Source organism: Mus musculus, chromosome 2 (genome assembly GCF_000001635.26).
Source record: "Mus musculus strain C57BL/6J chromosome 2, GRCm38.p6 C57BL/6J".
Lineage (NCBI taxonomy): Eukaryota > Metazoa > Chordata > Mammalia > Rodentia > Muridae > Mus > Mus musculus.
The window spans coordinates 131,064,141-131,087,699 of NC_000068.7; the positions used below are offsets into that span (position 1 = coordinate 131,064,141).

The 23,559-nt window shown below is 50.8% G+C and overlaps 1 protein-coding gene across 5 annotated transcripts; it reads right to left on the reverse strand.

The window, feature by feature from the left end:
- Positions 1–3,660: 3,660 nt before the first annotated feature.
- On the reverse strand, positions 3,661–22,638 carry Siglec1 (sialic acid binding Ig-like lectin 1, sialoadhesin). 5 transcript variants are annotated; one of them, XM_006499049.4, is made up of 22 exons: positions 22,062–22,638; positions 21,910–21,984; positions 21,318–21,677; positions 20,775–21,074; positions 19,651–19,917; positions 19,151–19,405; positions 17,135–17,434; positions 16,207–16,464; positions 14,982–15,302; positions 14,357–14,614; positions 13,781–14,083; positions 11,973–12,233; positions 11,554–11,865; positions 10,680–10,931; positions 10,105–10,374; positions 9,765–10,016; positions 9,188–9,493; positions 8,452–8,712; positions 6,949–7,251; positions 6,599–6,701; positions 6,199–6,271; positions 3,661–5,819 (listed from the first exon to the last, which is right to left on the reverse strand). In XM_006499049.4, exons 2-22 carry the CDS (start codon positions 21,974–21,976, stop codon positions 5,757–5,759), a joined length of 5,145 nt encoding a protein of 1,714 aa, XP_006499112.1. In that variant the 5' UTR covers positions 21,977–21,984; positions 22,062–22,638; the 3' UTR covers positions 3,661–5,756. The 5 variants fall into 5 exon arrangements, with proteins under 5 accessions (XP_006499112.1, XP_030104760.1, XP_006499113.1 ...); XM_030248900.1 differs by having other exon boundaries at positions 3,661–5,735; positions 22,062–22,637; XM_006499050.4 differs by having other exon boundaries at positions 3,661–5,809; positions 21,910–22,637.
- Between the last annotated feature and the right edge of the window lie 921 nt (positions 22,639–23,559).

Here is a 23,559-nt window from a genome sequence, read left to right on the forward strand (position 1 = left end):
ACTTCGTACACTTGGTATGATTTCGGATAGCAAGAGATTTAACTTTGAAATAAGATGATTAATAATTTCGTTCTGAGAATATGGAATGTAAAAGTTCCAACGGCAGAAGAAAAAACATTTATACGATTCGAACATCAAATGCTGGGATTAAAGGCGTGGTGGTGCACGCCTTTAATCCCAGCACTCGGGAGGCAGAGGCAGGCGGATTTCTGAGTTCGAGGCCAGCCTGGTCTACAAAGTGAGTTCCAGGACAGCCAGGGCTACACAGAGAAACCCAGTCTCGAAAAAACCAAAACCAAAAACAGAAAACCAGTATGATAGGTCAGGCAATTGGATCGAGACAGGACACTCAAGATAGCTAGCCTGTGCAATATAGAAAGAAGTCTCATGGAAGAGAGAGGGAAGGGAAGGAGGGGGGAGAGAGAGAGAGAGAGAGAGAGAGAGAGAGAGAGAGAGAGAGAGAGAATGAGAGCGAGAGAGCGAGCGCACCTCAGTTGATACAAGATTGGGGCCCTGAGTTCCATCCCCAGCATCCCATAAATTGGGTGTAGCAGCACACACCTGTATCCCAGCAGAGAGGCAAAAGACAAGTTCAAAGTCCTATATGGAAAAAGTGTGAGATCAGCCTGGAGACCTGGTGTGTGGCAGTGGGGTGAGGGGTGTCATCAAGGAGAAGGCTTAGTAAGTAAAGGACCTGCGTTGGTTCTTGAGTTCAAGTCTCCAGCAATCAGAGAAAGCCAGAACCATTGCACAAACTTGTAAGCCAAGTGTTGGACTGGACAGAGACAGGCAAATGTTTGAGGTCCAGGTTCAGTAAGAGACCCTATCTCAAAAAATCTGATGGAGAGTAACACTGGAAGAACTCAGAGTGAGTCACACATGCACACACAGGTGAATGTGTATACAAAGGGGGCAGGGAGGGAGAATGAGAGGAGACTGGGAGATATCTGTAGTTCATGTCTGTAATTCTAGCACTTCAGAGGCAGCTGGAGCTACACAGCAAGACCCCGTCTCAAAAACAAACCCAAGCCTGACAGTGGTGAGGTACACCTTTAAGCCCAGAGGCAGGAGAATCTCTGAGTTCAAGGGCAGCCTGAGTGAGTTCCAGGACAACCAGGGCTCCACAAAGAAACACTGTCTTGAAAAAAACCAAAACCAACCAAACAAAAAAGAATCAAAAACAACCACCACCACTACAACAAAGCAAACAAGGGAGAAGGTATAAAATGCTTAGGAGAGTCTTCCTTTAGTCTCCATCCTTTGGGTACTCCTTCCCCACAGAAAGCCACTACTACCAATTTCTTACATAAGCTGCTGTTTTAGACACAGGTTTTTTTTTTTTTTAAATATAGTAACATATTCATGTGTAGCTCATTTTTCTAGTGAGTGGTTGGTCCTTCTTTTAACAGTTTAAAGGACCTCTATGTTTAAAGGCGATTGGCCCTTGTCTGGAGTATGGGTTGTATTTTCCCAATTTGTGAGTTTTACCCAACCTATTGCCTATTACCTATGGCCATTTATTCTTGTCGATAAGTAGTTTCCAATTGTATGACTATGGTCACAGTGTTCCATGGACTCTTCTGCCGCTAGACAGCCCCTGGGTCTGAATTTGAGATGGTTACAAGGGTGATTGGCTCTGCTCCCTGGGTGCTGGGATTAAAGGCGTGCACCTCCACACCCAATTTGTTCTGTTTTGTAAGAAATGAGGTTTTATTGTGTTGCTCAGGCTGATCTCAGTCTCCTGGCCTCAAGGTATCCTCCCATGTCGATACACAGCACAAGGCGTAGGAAAAGTGGCAGATTTTTTTAAATTAAGTTTTCTTTCCAAAATATAGATTCAGAAATGTGAGATTTTCACAAAGTGAACCTGCTCACTTCCCTGGCTCTCGAATCTCCATTGTGGCTCCCGCCCATCCCTTTTGCCCACCAGTGGCTGTTGTATTGACTTCTATCCCATTCCTTAACTATACCTGTCCTTGGTCTTCGCTGTGAACTTGCTTGGGCTGAGAATCACCTTGTTCCGGGCACATCAGGTCAGTGAGGGTGTTTCCAGAGAGTTTTAACAGAGACCAGAAGACCCACTCCAAATGTGGGTGGCAATACCTGATGTTCTGTCATCCTGGACTGGGTAGGAAGAGGAAAGTAAGAAGCAAACGGCACCCCCACCTCTCTGTCTGCTTCCTCGCCGACACAAAGTGACCAGGGCCTCCCACTCCTGCCCCCTCAGCTAGAGACACTTGCTGCCATCTTTCCAACCACTCTGAGACTGTGCCTACTAACCGTGACCCAAAATAAATGTTTCCTTCCTTAAGGTTGCCTTTGTTAGCTCCTTTAATAGAGCGGTAGGACATGTAACTGCCACAGGCAGCCATCGCTGCCAGCCCCTCCCACTGACCGTCTGAGAACCACACTCAGCTGTAGGCACAGCTCTCATAGCTGTGTGGGCGTAGCTCTGTCTACTCGGTCATTCCCCTGCTGCCGAGCATTTATTGTTTTCAGTTCCTGGCTGATGGGTAGCACTGTTATGAACATCCTAGTACAAATCTCAGGGTGACACGCGCCTTCATTTTTCCTGAGAAAATGCCCAAGGATAAAATGCTAGGGCCAAGGGAAGAATATTTCACCATTAAGAGACACTGGTCAGGACTGGAAAGATGGCCCAGTGGTTAAGAGCACTGACTACTCTTCCAGAGGTCCTGAGTTCAATTCTCAGCAACCACATGGTGGCTCACAACCATCTGTAATGGGATCCAATGTCCTCTTCTGGTGTGTCTGAAGACAGTGACAGTGTACCTACATACATGAAATAAATAAATAAATATCTGAGAGAGACAGACAGACAGACACTGGCTAGTCATCTCACAATGTTCTCATGTTTAAAATATGATACCATTTGTATAAAGCAGAAACACAGGAAAAATAAAATCTGTGGTATTATATTTGATTTTTAAATTAACTTGATTAGTGAAGTTAGCAGCTACACTGGGCAGGGGTTGGGAGTGGGGTACTCTGAAGTGCTGGTATTTCTGGTTTTGTTTTTTGTTTGTTTGTTTTTTTATCTTATTTATATTACATAGAAAGCCATTTTGCTAATACACTTACCATGTGTATATATTGTGCTTGAATTACAGCTAAGTAATTATTTCTGAGGGGCTTTAGACTACTGAAGATTGGGCCCAATGAGCCCCACCCCAAGTAGTCTCCAACATCCCTCTTGGAAGTACTTGAGAGCAAAGATTCAAGTCACATGTCCCCAAACCCTCAGCAGCCACCACCCTTTAGGTGTGGCTTTTGCTCTCGGTCATCCTGGAACATCTTGCCATCTTTGGTTTGTTCTCTCCCTGTCTTGCCTCTGGTAGAGCTGGGTTTCTGTGCTTCTATTCAACCATGTACAAGAACCATGTGCCACCTGCCATGTGCCAAGCCTGTGCCAGTCCCTGTGAGCGAGCAGCCCACCCCGTGAGTTATCATGTGAGGAGCTATGAGGAGCAGGAAGGGGCCCGGATGACTTCAGCAGACAGTATGAAGCAAGCACTGTGCGATTTATGCTCCCTGGCCACATGCCCACAGATGGTGTCTGAGACACTAGCGTTTAATATTTGAATTCTCCACATTCTAGCCTAGACATTTTGGTTGCAAGAAGAAAATTGACTCCAGTTGTATCCTGGAATGAAATTTATTGGAGGAAAATACTGGACAGGCTCCCAGAGAAAATACGATATTCAGGCACAAAAAGAAATGGGGACTGAGGATCTGAAGTTCAAGGTCATCTGTAATGAGATTGAAGTCAGTTTGGGCTACATGGGACCTGGTCTAGGGGGAATGGGGAAGAGAAGGGAAGGGAAGGAAAGAAAGAAGGAAGAAAGAAGAAAAGGGAGGGAGGGAGGGAGGCAGGGAGGGAGGGAGGGAGGGAGGGAGGGAGGGAGGGAGGGAGGGAGGGAGGGAGGGAGGGAGAGACAAGAAGGAAGAAATTGGCCTAGAATGAGCAAGGCACAGCCTTGGCTACACAGTCACTCCTTTTCCAATTCATTCCCAACCTTCTACCTCCTACTGCAACCCCACTATTCTCCAGGTTCTCAACTCCAGGCCCTTTGTTCCTGGAGTTGAGAACATCTACCACAATCTTCAGCAGGAGTCTCCAAACTGCTGTAGATCTGGTTTCCCTCCATCCCTGACCTCCCAGGACTACGTCATTCTTTCTTGTTAGTACTCGTGTTTTAACAGACACTGGGGCTTGAGCATTCAGGAGATGTGCAGTTGTTCACTTTGCTATCACATGTGAACTTTGTCGTGCACCCAGAGTAGGAGCAAGGATGCTGGTAACATCCCTGCCTGCTCCTTGCTCTTGAAAGAGCTGATACAGCTGTGGGGTAACAGAGAACGGGATGAGTTACTTCTTCCAGGGGCCAGACCCTGTACAAAGATGCCTGTCTGACATGCCCTTATCCTAACAAGTGTGTTGGTTTGAATGAGAATGGCCCCCATAAGCCCATATGTTTGAATGTTTTGTCCCCAGTTACTGAACAGCTGGGAAGGTGTGGCCTTGTTGGAGGAGATATGACACTGGGGGTGGGCTTTGAGGTTTCAAAAGGCACATTAGGGTCTGTCTATCTATCTATCTATCTATCTATCTATCTATCTATCTATCTATCATCTATTTGTCTGTCTATGTCTCTGTCTCTCTCTCTTTCTCCCTCTATCTCTATCTCTGTCTTCCTGCTTCCCACCATGATGATTATGGGCTAACACTCTAAAACTGTAAGCAAACCCCCAGCTAAACGCTTTCTTTTATAAGAGTCAACTTGGTCATAGTGTCTCCTCCTCACAGCAAAAGAACAGTAAGTAAGACACCTAGGGAACGCCAAATTTTGGCTTCCTCAGTTTACCATGTAAGGGGGACTGTGCCTTTCAGGAACCTCTGAAACAGAATGGCTCGGAACACTAATTCAGACCCTAGCCTAATAATGCCACTCTCTTCAACATCAAAAGTCCTAGGGCTGTGTCCACAGTTGGTGTCCTTCAGAAAGACAAGTTCCAGATGTTGCCAAGACTCAGAATAAAAAACTACATTTCCCAGTCTCCCTTTCAGCATGGTATGTTTATGTGACCAGTTTCTAGCGGATGAGAAGTTGGGTGGGGTGCAATTGCACACACAGTCCATGGACCATGGGGATGGGTATGTCTTCCCTTCACTCTTCCTTCTCCCTGTAGGGTCCATGGGCACTGCAGTTACCTGAGCTTCATAATCAAAGGCAACACTTGGGGAATGGAGAAAATCAAGCAAGAAGGATTCTGATACCACAACAACATAACCAGGCCAGGAGGGAAAACTAAGACCCTGTCATGCTGTGGTCACTGTATTGAGTCTCTGTTAGAGCAACCTGACTGATATCCTGGCTGGTACAGACCGTCTTAGAAAGTCTGTGAGAAACTGGATGTTGCTCTAACCCACCAAGAAAGTCCAAGGTGAGCTTTGAAGAGAAAGGCAAAGGGATACAGAGGAAAACCACACAGAGAGACGTGGGCAACATGGCTGAGTCCGTCTCAGAGCCCTGGAGGCGGCAGGTTGACCTCCAACCCCAAACCTCCCTTCGTCCATTTTTCTTAGGATCAAGAGGCTTGGAAGGCAAGTCGGGCAGGTCAGGAAAGCCAGATGTCTCTGTACTGCTTATACAGAGGTAGGCAGGATCTTGTTCACAGCACCTGAGTTGTCAGAGAGCAGCAACCACTTCCTCCTGAGGGCAGGTAAGGCATCATCAGCTCAGGGCTGTGACACGAGATGGGGTTCCATTTGTGGCTGCATCAAAACCTAGGAGCTTCTGGTTAAAGCAAACCTGGATCACAAAAGGTCCCACACTGACTTATGGTCTTAGGAAGGGGTCATCTGCAGGAGAGGATACATTAGGAGAGGGAAAATGGCCTTTCATTCCTGCCTAGGTGACAAGAATCAGACAAGCTCAGACCTGATGAAGCAAGACTTCAAAATGATCCCACGATCAGAGAAGCTACCCATGTCACCAAGTCATACACCCATAACTACTCTGAGTCTCTGTCAGAACTGCTCTCCCTATTCCCCTAGGACATCCGGGCTCCTGTATGCCTTCCCAGCTGCCCCTGATCCCAGCGTTGTCCTTTAAGTGGAAACACTGTCCAGATGCCGGGTGGACATTTACGCCCTCACACATGTCGAATACATACCTGGATAGTATTTTTCTTAGTGGCCATCTCTGCTGAATTCTCATCCTCATTCAGCTTGGTAGAACTCTTCTTTCTGCATGGGTCAGAGCAGACTCCGTGAGAGACCCCTCCCTACTGCTTCCCACCCTCCCCAGCTGTACAGAGCAGGGAAGCCCTGCACAGTGTGGGGCATCGTGTTTGTTCCCCCAGCCCAGCCTTTTCCAGCGAAGGAAAGCTACAGCAAGACAAACTGTGGCAGTTTCAGAAGGGGGAGCCCCAGATTTTGAGAGGGTAGAGTGGGAAATTTGAAGCCTGTGGACTCTGTAGCGAAGAACTTTCCTCAAAGGTTTTGGGGGAACAAAGGAGGGAATGGGATAAGCAGAATAACGTATTCCTGTCCGCCACACAGCTCTGGACTCACCTCCAGGTGTGATAGGCCACCAGACCCAGCAGCAGGCACAGGAAGCCTGCCAGAAATCCCAGGACCCAGAGCAGCCTCTGGAACAGCTGCAGTTGGTGCAGAGCTGCAACAGGAAGGAGAAGCTGAAGGAGCTATGTGGGCTTCAGACCCTCAACATTCCCTCCCGAGGTGACCCAACCAAGACAAGATGGATTTTAACTTTCACTTCATCCCTGAAGCCCTGTGCAAGCCATCCATATGGACTGCTCAGACAAGTTGTCTGGTGGCAGGAGGGATCTGGGAAGGCAGCCTTAGGACAAGAGGATCTTCCTGCAGGGAGAGTCCAGAGGGTAGAGCAATTGTTCCCTCACCTCTGGTCCCAAAGTAGGCAGAGGCTGAGGCAGAGCCCAGAGTGTTGGAGGCAGTGCACACATACTCCCCTTGATTGCTAGGGCCGAGCTCCTCTATGTCCACTCTCAAGGCATTGGGAGGAGCAGTGACTCGGATGTGGGGCTTGGTGGGAGCATCGTGAAGTTGGTTGGAGGCTACTAGTTGACTGCCCCGGTGAAGAGTGAGGATGGCCAGGGGCTCACTGTCCACTCGACAGTCGAGGATGCCCTGGTGGCCACCCTGAGGCTCCACAAACACTATGAGAGTGGGCGTCTTGGGGGGATCTGTGGGGAGGAAGAGTATGCTGACTTAGACATCCCCTGTAAACCCCTCCCTCCACCATGTTGCACTTCCATGAAACGGGGAGCCCATTCCCTTCACTCTTGAGGCAAAGGTGGCATGAAGGAGGATGGTGAGATGCCTCAGTCAGTAAAGCCGTTGTCATGTAAACGTGATGATGAGCTGCAGCTGAGCCCCAACACTCATGTGACAAGCTGTATGAATACTAGCACCAGGGAGGCAGAGACAGGCGGATCCCTGGAGCTCTGTGGACAGCCAATCTTCCTGAATTGGTTCAGTGAGAGATCGGGTGCACAGTGATAAAGATGGTGACCTCTGGCCTCCATGCACATGTACAAACACATACAAGCATAGACACAGCACACACCCATGCAGTGTACGCATACACAGGTTTTTTGTTTGTTTGTTTGTTTTAAGCAACATGGTGGGGATTTGGAACTGGATCTCAAGATGTCTTGAAGCTTCTCTTCTGCTTCCTGGAACAAATGTGGAAAACCCAGGCCAGCCTGCTGGCCATGTATGGCCTGTGTGCAGCCTCCAGGTGAGGCTATCTTAGACAGTTCAGTCTCAGCAGAGCCACTGGACAGCTGCCGTCAAGAGACCAGAAGGACTGCCCAAATGAGTCCTGTCCATATTTCTTTTTTTTTAATATTTATTTATTTATTATATGTAAATACACTGTAGTTATCCTCAGACACTCCAGAAGAGGGAGTCAGATCTTGTTATGGATGGTTGTGAGCCACCATGTGGTTGCTGGGATTTGAACTCCTGACCTTCGGAAGAGCAGTCGGGTGCTCTTACCCACTGAGCCATCTCACCAGCCCCCCTGTCCATATTTCTAACCCACAGAATTGTAAATGGGATAGCTTGTTTCCAAGCAGTAACTGCTTGATATAGCTTGGGCACAGAAGAATAGAGTGGGAAAACCTGGGCTAATGATGGCTGAGTGCACCAGGCACTCAGTCTGCTTTATCTTCTGTATTCATCCCAGAATGGTAAGAGTATCCTCCATTTCAAAGCTGGGTACCCAAGCATGGATACAAACCACATACAACCAGCCAGTGAGGATGCTAGTGTCCTGAGACCCTTACCTATGAAGCCCTTGCTTTGTGCAGAGGAAAAGGCCTGATACGGACCAGTGAGATGCAGAGACAGACACAGGGCAGAGATGGGTTCATACTCACAGAGGACACGGAGCATAACTGGAGCAGAGGTAGTGGCCCCGGTGGGGAGATCAGCCCTGCAGTGGTACAGCCCAGCCTGAGCCCGGACCACAGGGGTGAAGGAGAGTGTGGGCACAGGAGCTGAATGTAGTCGGTGGCGATTCCAGAACCACGTGAAGGAAGAGTTGCCCGTGGGCCCAGAGCCACCAGGGAGGAGGCAGCTTAAGTTCAGAGCTGTGCCCTCTGGCACATCCAAGCCTGGCTCAGCTGTCACACGTATATCTGTAGTACAAAGATAGGTAAACGGTCAGAGGTCTGAGCATTGTGGGGTGATCTCAATCTATCTTGGGCTCAAGGACCTCCACACTGGGACTATGTCTCTCCTTGGTCATAGGACAGCATGACCACACTTGTGTACCGAGGTTCCTGTCACAGGGCTCTGCCTCCAGAATCAGAGAAGGCCATTGGAAGCATGAGACTGTATCATGCCCTCAGGCTTCCCAAGGGTAAGGGCTCTGCCTTGCTCCCACCCCAGGCTTCTCCAGTGAAGGGTGTGTGAGGTGAGGCTCTGTCTCCTTCCACTCTTTCCCCTGAGGCTGGTCTACCCCTTCACTGAGAGCCATGCCTTCTTAAGCAGATTAGGGTTCTCAGAGAAGAAGTTAATACTCCTTCAGGACAGCAGCCCCTCCCCTGGGATCCAGCCCCACATCACAAGAATCCCACACCCTAGCCCTTTCCTCGCTCTGGTCCCACTCACCAGTCTCCGTCAGAAGCCTCTGGGTGGTACTGATGGAGCCCAGTGTATTCTGGGCTGTGCAAACATAGGTGTTGCCATCACCCAGAGTCACATCTTGCACTTGTAGTCGAAGAGCATTTCGGGCTACCTGGATGTGGCCTATCCCTGATGCTGAGCTGTGACGCTCGTGGCTGGCAGCTAGCACCTTGCCATTGTGGGATAGGACCATCTCAGCAGGTGGCTCACTGTCCACGGTGCACTGAATCACGACCATGAGCCTGGTCCTTGAGTCTCGAAAGGAAGACAGGACAGCATCCCGGGGGGCATCTGGAGGTAGGGCGGGACACAGACAGGGGCCTTGCTGAGGCAGGTACAGCTCGCTGCCCATCTGCCCAATGTTGGTGAAGCTCGGTTTCCAGACAAGTGTCCACTTCTAAAAGTTATGCCGCATCCAGAGTCTGTGGGCAGTGTTCCTGGTCTCCACCTTCATGGCTAATCCCTCTTTTCCCCAACTGCTCATTTCTAGGCTCTCTACAGTGCCACGCCTCCCCTAACCAATCCCTGGAAGCAAAGCCACAGCTAAGGAGCCCCTGCTCACAGAGAATTTGCAGGCTGGCAGGTCTGGAGCTCCGTGTGCCTTGTGTATCATGCACCTGGCAAAAGTAAGCACCAGCGTGAGCCCGTGTAGTCACCAGGAACTGGAGTGAGGAAGCCGGTCCCTCCTGAAGCCAATGGCCATTGTGAAACCAGGCATAGAGGGCGGATGAGAGGGCAGCAGGGTCCTCGCAGGTCACTGTGACAGGCTCTCCCTCGGGTACACTACCAGAGGGATTCATTTTCACTCGGACACCTGAACCAAGGAGTCCAGAGTCAGCTGGGCCCCGCTGGTCATGACAGGCAGTTCCTTCCCCTGCAGCCTTTTCCTGCTCCTGCTTTACCTTCCAGCAGAAGTTCCAGGGACGTGTTGGCCTTGCCCAATGGGCTGTGGGCAGAGCAGCTATAGAGCCCCTCATTACTAGGCCTTGGATCCTGAAGCTCTAGGCGCAGGGTGTTGGGGACAGAGGCTTCAGTTGAGGAGGCTACAAGCTGGTCACCATGGCTGAGAGTTAGCTGGGCAGGTGGACGACTATCCACCGTACACAGTACCAGGGCCAGCTGCCTGCCCTGGGTCTCTAGGAGGTAGGTCAGCCGCAGGTTTCGGGGAGCATCTGCAGAGGTCCGGGAGGGTTACACAGAGACCAGTTTGCAAGTGACAGGAGAGCTCCCTAATGTCTAGCCCATGGGTGACTCATCCTTCACATGGTGCTGGAACTACCACCCACTACATGCAGGGATCCTCCTCTGCCTAAAAAGGACCTGTCCCCATTTCACCACCACCACCTCTTAAGGTCCCTTGTCCAGTTCTCTGCAACTGGCTGGTTGTTCTTAGACTGCGTACTTGGCCCTCCCATGCCCTCATCCCCGTGAGTTTCTGCTGCTCTTTCCACCACTGCCCACACCCAGCCATACTCACGGAGGACATCCAGGGTCACGGGTCTGGAGAGATGGGGTGCGTGGCCGGGGAGCCCCACACCACAGCGGTAGGAGGTAGCATCCAAAACCTTAACACTGGGCAGGGTGATGGATCTGGCACCAAGGAGTTGTTGCCCGCCCTTGTACCATGTGTAGCTGAGTGAGTCCTGGTGGGTGCTCCACACCAAGCAGGTCAGGTTCACCTGCTGCCCCTCTTGCACAGTGGCATTGGGCCACACAGTCACTCGCACAGCTGGGGAAAAGAGGAGTCACAAGTGAGATTCTCGGAGCTGTGCACCAAGCCCCTTTCTCTTCGTGGGCCAGACAGCTCTGCTGCTGAGTCACTCCAGACACACTCCAGACCCAGGAACATCCCTGCTAAAGGAGTTCATAGGTTGAAACTGGAGTGTGGGGGTCCTCAGCAGAATAATTCAGAGCCCAGACGGTCCTGAGTCCTTCCCAGGCCGTGGCTAAAGACAAATAGATGAAAAGGCTTCCCTGTGCAGCAGTGGCCTCTCTTGTAAGATGCCTTTTCTCGTTAGTTTTGTGCACTGGTCACCCAGTGTTCTTTCTTGTCTGCTTGCTTTTGTTTTGGTGTTTGGTTTTTAAGACAGGGTTTCTCTGTGTGACAGCCCTGGCTTTATAGACCAGGCTGACCTCAAACTCACAGAGATCCAATCTGCCTCTGCCTCCTAAATGCTGGGATTAAAAGTGTGTGCCACCACACCCAGCTAGGGCATCCAGTTTTTAAACAAGGCCTTCCATGCAACCCAAGTCCAGAACCCACATCCCTAATTAGCATGGGTTTGGGGCTTGGTTTCTATGCTCCTAAGCTTCTAGGACCGTCTGTATCTCCTCTTCTCTTCCACACTGACCCTGGGCATCGAAGTCAGCTGCAGCCGAGGCCTGGCCCAGTGTGTTGCTGGCTTCGCATGTATAGGTCCCGTCATCCTCCAGCTCTGGAAAGTGGATCTGCAGGCGCAGCTCATTGGGGAGCACAGTCACATGCAGCCGGGGATTACTGCCTGCCAATTCGTCCGCGCCTTGTAGGGTAGAGGCCACGAGGCGATTCCGGTGAAACAGTTGCAGCTGCGCTGGAGGGTCACTTTGTACACTGCACACCAGGTGGCCTAGTCGCTCAGGGTCCGTGCTCAGCAGGGCACTGAGTGTAACATGACGTGGGGTATCTATATCAGATGAGGAGTGACAGTCAGGGTGTAACTAAGGCGTCCCTCATACAAGGCTCTGCTGTGGAACACCTCCCTCCCCCGACATGAGTGAGAAACATCCTTACAGGACACATGGAGGCTGACAGGGGCAGCCAGGCTGGCAATAGCTGTGTCTGGGGCCTGAGCTTGGCAATGGTAGGCACCAGCTTGCCTCAGACTTATGGCTGCAATGCGGAGTGTAGATGAGGTTGACTCCTGGAGGGGGCGGCCATCCTGATACCAGCTGTATGAGGTCCCCTCAGAGACTCCTGTGGGCACCTGGCAGCTCAGGACCACAGCCTGGCCCTCCCGGAGCTCAGGTGATGGTGAAACCTGGACCCAGGCTCCTGCAAGGAGAAACAGGGTAAATGAGAGCCTCCCAACACCCCGCCCATTGTCTGGTACTATTTGTGTCTCCAGAAGAATGGAGAGTCCCAGTCCTGGGACTATAGCTGCCAAGGGCTCCCTCAGTTCTGTGTCTTTGTCTTTCCTCCTCCTTTTGGCCTGAATCTGCCTTGTCCTGATCCTTGCTCCTAATCACTTGGCATATGGGTTTCTGGGTTTGGTTGGTTGGTCTGTTGGTTTGGTTGTTTTGAGACAGAGTCTTACTCTGTAGCACCTGGCTGGGTTAGAACTCACTATGTAGCCCAGGCTGGCCTTGAATTTATGAGAGTCTCTTGCTTCAGCCTCCTAAGCACTGGGATTAACAGTTTGCAACACTTGAAGTTTGGGTTTAATCCTGTCCACCGCTGTTACCTGAGGCAGGCAAGTCTCAACAGAGCAGAGCTTATATGCTCTACAACCAGGACCGGACACAGCATCTACCACAATGCACTGTCACAGGAGGGCTAGCTCATGCTGAGAGCCACTGGCCTGACTATTTACTGACTCAGCATGAGTAGCCTAGGACTTGAGGGGAAGATAGACAACAACTGTTTTTTTTCCAGCCTGCTCTGACCAAGCCCTTCACCCGGGAGGCCATGACAGCCTAGAGAGGTGGGAAGTGGGCATAGAGGAGTCATCGGTCAAGCAGTGAGGAGGAGAGACAGCTAGAGCAGTGATATGAGCCAGGACCAGCACTAGACTCAATCTCTCTGCCTAAGAAATGGATGTAATGAATTAGAAATGACAGGCAGAACCAAAGCAAATGTTCCCAAATTGTTACTGTTTGACATTATGAGAGAAGTATGTGTGTCTCTTTGGCCTTCACCTTGTGGATATTATCTTTCCTTTTTCTTGTGTATTTTCCTAAATAGATTGCTTTGTTTTAACATATGTACTCCAGGTTGACTTTGAATGTGCTGTCTCCCTACCTCTGCCTCCTGAAATACTTGGCTTACTAGCTTTCGGTGTGCCACCAAGAATCCTTGTTCTAGGAGACTTTCTATAGAGAAATATGTGCAGATATAGATAATATAGATAGATATAGATATAAATATAGATATGATAAATATAGTATTTGTATATAACATGCATGTACTAGATTTTTGTATGAGAATGTTTGAATGAAGCAAAATTATTTTACAAAATAAATTGTGCTAGAAAATTCTCCAGCCAGCTAGGCATGGTAATTCACATCTGTAATCTTAGCCCTGAGGTGGCTGAGGCAGGACTCAGAGACTGGCATGGGTGCACAGTAATTTCAAGGATACTCTGTCTCAAAAGAGCAGGAAAGGAGGGAGGAGGGTAAGCGCCAGCTGAAACAAGGTAGCCAGCTGCTCAGCAGCTTCTGTTTCCTATGGCGCTGCAGTTAGTAGACGAACAGGGAGACCATCTGAAGACTACAACGAACATCCCAATCCAAGCATCTGCACGGAACTTACAGTACACGGGGTTTGACCAGAGCAGTTCTAGATCTCAGCGTCCACCCTGGTGTCAGACGGCTGACACTTACCTCTGACCTGGAAGAAGAGTGAACTGTTGGCTGACCCAAGAATATTGGTGGCTTCACAGTGGTAGTTTCCAGAGTCCACAAGACCTAGTTCTCGGACCTCTAGCTGCAGGGAGTTGGCTGTGGCCTTGGCCTGGATCCTGCCATGGGAGGGACGCTGGGGTTCCAAGTTGGTGGCCAGGAGATGGTCCCCACGGAACAGAGACAGGTGAGCCAGGGGATAGCTGTCCACAGTGCAGATGAACACGGCCATGTGGCCCTGACCCACATCTAGGAGGGCTGACAGCTTTGGAGGGTCTGGGGCATCTGCATGAACCAGAGTGGGGGTAGCTACTCAGGCTACTCTAGCCAATCTCACTACATTCTACCTGTCATACTGTGTCCCCCTCCTCTTGCACATAATCCATAGGGGCAGCTGGTCATGCCAGACTGGCACTTATCTCCCCAGCACACAACCCCCAGCCCTGTGGACCCCAGGTCCCTTCACCCTTCAGGCCCCTCCACCTTCCCTGCTCACTAACACACACACACATGAACCCCTCTGCCCTCTAAACTGTGGCACCCTTAGCCATCACCCACACAGCACACTTAGGACCACAGGAGCCGAGAGCTGAGCCCCATCCTCGGTGAGGAGGCGGCAGGCATAGACAGCAGCATCAGTTCTGGCCACAGGCTGCAGCCTCACAGTCTCCAGTGATCCCTGGGTCCACAGCACTCCATTCCGGAACCAGGAGAAGTTGGCAGGGCTGACAGCAACCTCCTGGTTCACGTTGCAAGTTAGGTTGGCCTCTGTGCCTTCACGCAGTGTATTTGACGGTGTGATGACCAGTACAGTGGCTGGAGGATAGGCAGCAGGGGCTCATTGGAGACCGGCCTCACTCTGATTAGCCTCACTCCATGCCCACCCCGGCCTAGGCTCTAGTTTCCAACTTTGAACAGGGAAGGATGGAGAGGAAAGCCAATAAGACGGGCATAGAGGGACATGGAAAAAGCGATGGGTGGCAAGGTAGCCCCATTACTTTCTCAGGGGTGAGCCTTGGAAGTCCCAGGATAGTCCCCTTCCCTTGAGTGAAGGGAGGAACACTGAGACTCTCTCTGCTTCCTTCCATTGTGGCCAGAGGTTATTTTGCCTGGTCAATTTGCTCAAAGCAGGGGTAGCCTGAGTTCATGTTCCAGTTCCCTCATTCCCTCCACTACTCCTTACCCTTAGCATTGAAAGAGGCTGCGGCTGAGGAGTTGCCCAATGTGTTGCTAGCCTCACACAGGTACACGCCCTCATCCTCTAATACAGGCTTCTGGATCTCCACGTGCAGTGAGTTGGAGGTTCTGCTGACTTTTGTGCGCTGGGAACAGCTCCCACACCTTGATGGCAGAGAAGTGGCCACAACATGGCCTTTGTGGAGAAGCCGTAGCTGGGCTGGGGGATCGCTGTCTACGTGGCACAAGAGGATGCCCCGTCGTCCATCCCCGACTCCAGAGGTATCCAAATCCAGCCTGGCAGTGAATGTGGGCTTTCTTGGGGGATCTATGGAAGCAAGAGCATTAGGAACTCATCTTGTGGCTATTGATAGAGCCCAGGTCCACTTCAGCCTGGCTGGGCTTCAGGAAACACACCGAGCAGCCACAAACAGTGGTGTAGGACGGGCACAGCACAGGGTGCTCATTCGTCTCCACTCCCCATCCTAAGCTGTGCCCTACTGCTGAATGGAGTCTTCCCAGATGGGGAGACATCTTCCAGCTGGGATCAAGCCATTGTATGAGCTGCCAGTCACCTTGCATGTCCCATCTACTTCCAAAGCAGGACAACCTCAGAGAAGTCCCCAAGACTTCTAATGCAGTGCCTCAAAGCTCATTCCACCATTGTTTGTTCCCCACCTCAGATCCTGACATGGTAACACTTAAAATGACCACTCTACTAGATTCGTTGTTGTTTTGGCAATTTTGATGGTTATTACTGTCGACTTGAAGGATCTAGAGTCATCTGAGAGATGAAACTTTGGGCATGTCTGTGGAGTTTCTAGATTGGATTAATTGAGATGAGAAGACCCACCCTGAAGGTGGGTGGCATCATTCCATGGGCCAGGGTCCCTAACTGAATAAAAAGGAGAAAGTGACCAGGCAAGGTGGCTCTCACGCCTTTAATCCCAGCACTGGGGAGGCAGAGGCAAGCAGATTTCGTGAGTTTGCCTGGTCTGGTCTGTAAAGCAAGTTCCAGGATAGCCAAAGAAACCCTGCCTAAAAAGAAAGAGAGGGAGAGGGAGAGGGAGAGGGAGAGGGAGAGGGAGAGGGAGAGGGAGAGGGAGAGGGAGAGGGAGAGGGAGAGGGAGAGGGAGAGGGAGAGGGAGAGGGAGAGGGAGAGGGAGAGGGAGAGGGAGAGGGAGAGGGAGAGGGAGGGAGAGGACAGTGGCCAGTAACCAAGACCAACTCACAGAACACAGTGAGGACAGTAGGCAGGGAGGGGCCGCTGGTGTTGGGGCCAGCCTGCGTCCTACAGTAGTATGAGCCCGCATCAGTGCTGGAAGCCGCAGGAAGCAGGAGGCTGCTGCTGGATCCTTCCAGAAGTAGAGCTCCGTTCAGGTACCAGGAGAAGCGAGTGTCAGGAGCTGGGCTCAGGCCACTCCTGCAGCTCAGGGTCACCGCCTGCCCTTCCACAACCTCTGCTGAAGGGTTGATGAGGAGTCGGGCCACTGGAGGAGGGACAGAGTACAGACTTGTGTTGTGGTTAGGCTGGGAGGGTCCTGGCCCTCCGTGCCCCTGCTACAGGAAGTCCTCTAGATTTCTCCTCTCTTCGCAAGCCTGTTGGAGCCTTGTGGTAGATAAGGAGGATTTAGCCTTGACTGACAATTCAGATGTACTGAAGCCCAAGTTACATCAAACCAGGCTTATGCTTGAGACCTGGGGCTATAGCTCAGTTGGAAGAGTGCTTGCCTACCATGAGTGAAGGGCAGGGTTTAGTCCCCTGCATTGCCTAAACCAGACATGGTGGGAGCAAAACAAAAACCTGACTGTGTACACCAACAATGGGAGGATCTATTTCTCTATTTTTGTCCCCCACATATAATGCAAACCAAAGACTCTGCCCCCAGAACTTAAGAAATAAAAGATAAACAGACGCCTGTAAAGAACCCTCCAAGTACAGAATCAGAGATGTGGGAGAGAAATAATTTGATCCAGTATATTTCCCTTCTGCCTTCTCTTCCAGAAATCTCTGAGGTTGGAGTGACTACGTAGGCCGGGTCTTCCATGGGACCTAGCCAGAGTTTGGTCCCTCAGTTGAGTCCTTTGGATTGCTAGAAAAAAGAGGCTTCCTCCTTGAACTGTCTCACTGGTGTCCCCTGCAGCACATGCCCATGTTACCATTAGCATAGAAGTCTAGGCTGGACGTTGAGTTTCCAAGGGAGTTGACAGCTAAGCATGTGTACTCTCCGCTGTCTGCTGGCTGCAAGTCTCGGATTTCTAGGCGCAGGGAGTTGGGGGCAGAGGAGATCCTGAATCGGGGGTTGAAGTCATTTTCTCCAGAGTTGGAGGCCAACGTGAGGCCTCCGTGTGACAGCACCACAGTAGCCAGGGGCTCACTGACCACGGAGCAATGCAAGATGCCCACAAGTCCGGCCTGTGTCTCCAGGAAGGTGGTCAGGTCTGGAGTAAGGGGTGGATCTGTGTGGGAACCAGAGGTGGCTTGTCATCTTCAGAAAGGTCACTTCCCGGTTCCTCAACTGTAACCTATGTATTCCTTTTGCCCTGCAGCACCCTAGAACATGGCGATCTCAGACCCTCCTCAGTACTTGCTGAAGACACTTTACCCTCTGGATGAGCAAATCTCTCTGTTAGCTAGGCTAGCCCTCATGCCCACACTGAAAATGGAGGTCAGGGCCTCAAATTAGGATGTCACTTTGTAACTAGACTGGTCCCAAGCCGGTAATCCTTCTGCCTCAGCCTCCTGAGTGCTGGATTACAGTTGTATACTACCATGCTTGGCCAGTGTCTCATTTTAAAGATGAGAAACATGGAACAGTCTAGGCAGAGGGCAGCACTCTCATCAAGAGAGTATACGAACCATTAGCAGCACAGGACAAACTGACCCCTGAGCCCTGCTAATGACATGCTCCAAGTGTCCATGTGACAGAGACACACCTGTGACCTTCCCAACTAAGATGTGCATCATCTTGGACGGCAGGGTAGCCTCCAAGAAGGATACAGAAAGATTAAGGAACTGCCCAAAAAGTCTGGAATCAGTATCCTGTTTCCTGGTGTGGTCCTTGAGTGAGGACTGTATACAGGGTGATCTTGGGAAATGCACACTGATAAGGTGAGGCATAAAGAGACCCTACACTTGCAACTCTAGGCACGCACATATAGATGACCATCCAGTCACAGTCTACTCGGGGCTTTTCACCTTTATGGTGCAAAAGCCATACACAATCAGTATGAACCATTCTTTGAACATTGACCTTTGCCTAGGCTAGCAAGTTAGAGTAGAGCCTCCTCTCATGCTACTGGGTGGTCAGCCATATACAGTACCACAGGAACCAGTCTAGGCGAGCCACTGGCATCCTGGTGTATTGTGCTATCAGCGGGCTTTGTTTGGATGCAGGCAGTCAGTGGCTTCACAGGCTATATGGCACTCAATTTCAAAGCAGGCATTTCTTAGATGTAGCTAAATGTGAGGCTGATACATTCCTGTTTAAGGCTTACTGAGCTAAACTTCTGAATTCAATACCTGGACTGTAGCAGATGCCTTTTCAACTTTGATTGTGTGTGTGTGTGTGTGTATGTGTGTGTGTGTGTGTGTGTGTGTGTGTGTGTGTGTAAGAGAGACAGACAGACAGACAGACAGACAGACAGAATCCCACTATATAGCCTTGGGACCTCAGAACCTACAGATATCCACCAGCCTCTGACTCCTGAGTACTAGGGTTAAAAGTGCAAGAAAATTTCACTGTGATATAACCCCATTATAAATCTAAATGCATCCATAGGGAGCTATCTACGTCAGTAACACATGTGAGTAACGATACATATATGCACTGTGTGTCCAGGTATGTGTAGGGAATAAACAACACGACTCATGTGCACATGAGACAGGATCTACTGTCAGCAACATGATGTCAACAGTGGGAACAAAATAAGTTGGAGCTTATTTCTACGTAAAGCACTTGTTAACGTTAGAGGAGGCGGAACTGAGGAAGGTCACAGCCTTGTGTATGGGTGCAGAGCTGGGTATGCGTTCAGCCCCATCTGGCCACACCATCTACATCTGAGTCAGATGTCTTTAGGCTGTTATGCCAGGGCCCCTAACTGTCTTGCAGTGACTCCACCCACACTTTGGCCCAACTCTGGTAGTCTCTGCTGCCCCATGTACTGGTCACTTACATCTGACCACCACACTCAATGGACTGGAGCGCTCACTGCCCTGGGCATTCTGCACTTCACAGAAGTAGAAGCCAGTATCAGCCCTGGTGACTGCAGGCAGGTGCAAGGTTGAGGCATGGGCATCTTCCAGGAGAATGTGGTTCTTGTACCAGCTATAGCGGAGCTCCTGGGGAGCCTCCTTCGGCGTGCTACAGAGCAGAGTCACTGTCTCATTTTCCAAGACGGGCCCTGCGGGGTTCATTTTGACTTCAGCCACTGCAAGAACAGCATAGGACACACCCTTAGAGTTCTAGACAACCGCCATCGTCAATCTTTATGTATTATACTGAACCCCACTCCCACCCCATAAAGCAGAGGCCTCCTGGAGTCACCTGCTTTGCCTCATCCCATTCCCAGGTGCCCTCCAGATATTATACCACCTGTGAGTGGATACTGTTGTGGGTATGGAAGCTTCTAGTGCTTTCCTGACACAGGTCCCCTCAGCCTCATCCAGGACTCACTAAAAACATGGAGGCTGAGCGGGGATGACACCAGAGAGCCCATATCATTTGTTGCTTGGCAGGTGTAGGCCCCAGAATCATTCCAGGCTGCTGAGAACAGCCGAAGCACATGTCCCGTGACTCCGAGGTTCACTCCGTCCCTGGCCCACTGCACGGCACTGACAGCAGGATAGCTGCTGTTCACTCTGCAGGTGAGTGTGACTGGATCCCCGGGAAGGATGTTCCTCCCTGAGGAGCTGAGGAGGATCTCCACACCTTTGGGGGCATCTGCAAAGCATGATGGGATGTCAGGGAAGGTGCATGTGGATGGCAGGGCGTTGGGCATACTTCTTTCTGAGGAAGACCACCTAGAGAAAACCCCTAAACCTGCTGTCATCTGCCCTTCACTACCCCCATCCATTCCTGCTCCCCTGCTTTTCCCATGAGGCCCTGGGAATGTGGTGCTTGGCCCATGCACGGCTATCAATAGCTCTTAAGGTGTGGCTATCAATGGCCTATTGACAGCTTTCTGAGTTGTAACTGCCCATGTTCTATGTGAGGATGACTTACATAAAGTCATGAGTACTGTAACTTGCCTTAGTGGCTTGCAGTAGCTAATAGAAAGGGACTAGGCAGCCATTTCGTGGCAGCAAGCCAAAGACAGCAGACATTAGGTCTCAGAAAAGTTAACCAGTTTATAAGCAAGGGACTAACAACACTAAAAATCCCCCACTCTGTGCCTCCGTGTGTGTGTGTGTGTGTGTGTGTGGTCATGGGTATGGGTGCACACAACTGCACATGCATATGGAGGCCAGAAGTCAACTTTGGATGGCGATCCCCAGGTGTTGTCTACCTTGTTTCTTCAGGCAGAATCTTTCAGTGACTTGGAACTCACCAAATAGATTAGGCTGTTTGACCAGCAAGGCCCAGAGACCCACATGTCTCCACATGTCTCTGTCTCCTCAGATTTGCAATTATAAGCATGAACTGTTTGGGGCTCAGCTGTCTCCAGCTGCCAGGCCTAAAGGCCTAAGTGCACCAGTATGCCACAGGGACAAAGGGCTTGTCCCTAGAGGCTAGCCAAGCTGGTTTTGGTCAGAGAGCTATAGAAATGGTGTTCGGTGACAAGGGTGTGATATACTCACGTGGCACTTGCAGGTAAACCTCTTTCCGACTACTGTGTGCGCCCAATGAGAACTGGCAGAGCAGGGTCCGACCGTGGTCCTGCCAGGATAGGGCCATATGTAGGGTCGTCTGGTGATAGACGCCAGTGGGCTCGAGGCTCTGGAAGCTGGAGGTGACAGAGTGGGTGGGGTCCTGGCCTCGCCACTGCAGGCTGACTTGCTTCTCCTGCAGGCACAGGTAGGGTGTGGAACAGTTGAAGTTCCTCTCCATGCCTTCACGCAGCTCCTCAGGAATGGTAATAGTGGGGGGGCTGGGATCCGCTGAAAACAAAGGCAGTAATTCTCAGGGCTCCCCTCACCTCACTGTACCTCACACTGTCCCCACAACCCCAACCAAAGGACAAGACTTGGGGGGAGGGGGACTCAAGAAAAGGAGAATGTCACAGAGTGAAAAATAATAGGCAAAGGTCAGAGCTGAAGGCCTAGGCAAGGTTCAGGTCAAAGGACAGGGCTGGAGCAGCAGCCTAGGAGTCCCTGACCGCGACCAGTCCCCAGGCTCCTCACTTGTCACAGTGACCGTGGTGCCTTTGACATCTAACCAGCGGTTGCTATCACTGATCTCAAAGCGGAAGTTGTAGGTGCCAGAGTCTTCAGGCTTCAAGTCTTTGAGCAACAGGTTGCACACCTTGTGGTCCATGTTCCCCATCAGTTCAGCTCGACCCCTGAAACGCTTGTCCACCAGCTTGGGGTCCCCTGAGTGGATTACCACCTGCCGCTTGCCCGAGTAGTCATAGTACCAGATGGCTGTGATGCCATTGGACACTGGGACATCGGCAGGGTAGCTGAAGATGCAGGGAATGAGCAGGCAGGATCCCGACAAGCCCTGCACATTCTTGGGACTGGAGACACCCCATGTGGTCTGGCCTAGAGGAGGGTAGGAAGAGCAACAGAGAAAAGGGTGATGCAAGCCTGGGAACAGAGCCCTGTCACCTGCCCCAAAAGAGGGTGCTCCAAACAGGCTCCAAATCTAATCTAATTTCCCTCTTAGTGCCCCAAGGATGGGGTGTGCTCAGTCACATCTGATCATAGTCTAGGCTTCTGTGCTGAGTCCACAGAGGCCAGACCCTATGAGAGGCACTAGCCTCGTGCAGCTTACCTAGTGAGAAGACAGAGGCCAGCAGGAGCAGGGAGAACAGGACACACATCCCAGTGCCCAGGTGCATTCAGGTGCCTAGGGAAGCCGGGTGGGTAGGCACACAGAGACTGCCTGGAGCACTCCAGGGCCCAAGTCTATAGGGTTTATCTCACCTGCTGTGTTGGTCAACCCAACAGGAAGGACTGCTGTGGCAGCCACCAGCAGGGAACCAGAAGCCCCTGTTCCTGGCTCAGGGAGTGATTGGAAATGCTCTCACTTGGTGGCATGTCCCAGAGAGTCTTCTGTGCCCCTTGGCTCCACCCCTTAAGGACACAGCCTCAAGGCAGATCAGCAGTGCATGTCTCTCTTCACTTCTCCCCTGCCGCCTCCTATTACTCAAACCAACAGAACCTGGAGTCCAGTGAGACCCTGTCACTTACTCCAGGGCATCCAGCAAGCACCGTAAGCACCGGAAATTGGTCTCCTGCCTCTCCAGCTACAAGTCGGACTGAGCACACGCTGAGGCTGCCTGGCTTGTTTGTAGACAAAGTTCTCAACTTGGCAGCTCAGGGTGGTCTCAAGTTCACAGAATCCTCCTTCAACTTCCTTTAAAGAGTCCTTCCTCTCTCAAAAAACTCCTCATTGCCCCCTGAGATTTTGAAAGACCTCATTTCTTAACCCCTATGCTGTCCCCTTTCTCTGTGTTTCATAGACTTACTCTAGGCCTAATCTTGTCTGCTCCCTGGCTCCCTCACTGCCCAGTTCCACCCCCACCATAAATGATCTTTGCTCACAGAAATCTTACTCAACCTTCAGGATGCTGCATAAATCTGTAACTTCCCCTCTGGGCTGAGTCCTTGTGGCCACAGCAGAGAAAGCTTTATGTTTTCCCTCTTCTTGGCAGCCATGGGCATCCACCCATTTCTGAAGACCTAGGCCTGGGAATTTGTGGTCCACAGCAGTGCAGAGCCCCAGACCTACAGGGATCTCAGTGATTATGACAAGGGTGTGTGGTCCAGAGTCAGGCTAGAGAGGTGTCAAGGAAACTTTCCTGGGTCAGGTCGCCATACACTCACACCCACAAACATGCTTATTGTATACCATGCACAAGGAGCAAGCCCTGTGCCAAAGGGTGCCACAGCAGGAAGGAACACCACAGGCGGCAGACACAGCAGTCCAAGAAACACCTAGAAAACAACCCAGATGTCAGTCTCCATGGCTTTGGACCACGCAGTGCTTTCCTGACTTAGAAGCGAAGCTCAGTGGTAATGCTTCGTGATTCTAGCGTTCGGGAAGCTGTAGTGGGAGGATCCTGTGTTTAAGGCTCGCTCGTCAGGGCAAGCTACGAAGACCGTGCCTCAAAAAAGAAAAGGGGGAAGTAGGTAAGAGGGACTTGATTTTTGTGTGAGCCAAAAAAAAAAAAAAAAAACCAAGCAAACAAACAAAAACAAACAAACAAACAAAAACTGTGCAGAGAAATGAAAAAGACAGCCAAAGAATGAGAGAAAATATTTGAGAATCATTTATTGAAGACTAGTATCCAGAACATGTCAAGAATTCTGACAGTACCATAGCCTCCTCTGAAATAAAACAACCCATCTAGGAAAATGGGCAAAGGACTTGAATAGACACTTCTCATTGAAGAAATGCAAGGCAACAAACCAATGAAAA

Coding starts and splice junctions, on each gene's coding strand:
- Siglec1 (XM_006499049.4), bottom strand. CDS start 21,976: ATGCACCTGGGCACTGGGATGTGTGTCCTGTTCTCCCTGCTCCTGCTG. Junction 11,866..11,972: donor TGTCAGCCTCCATGTGTCCT/GTAAGGATGTTT, acceptor CATCTGATATAG/ATACCCCACGTCATGTTACA. Junction 10,932..11,553: donor AGCTGACTTCGATGCCCAGG/GTCAGTGTGGAA, acceptor TCTTTTCCCCAG/CTGTGCGAGTGACTGTGTGG.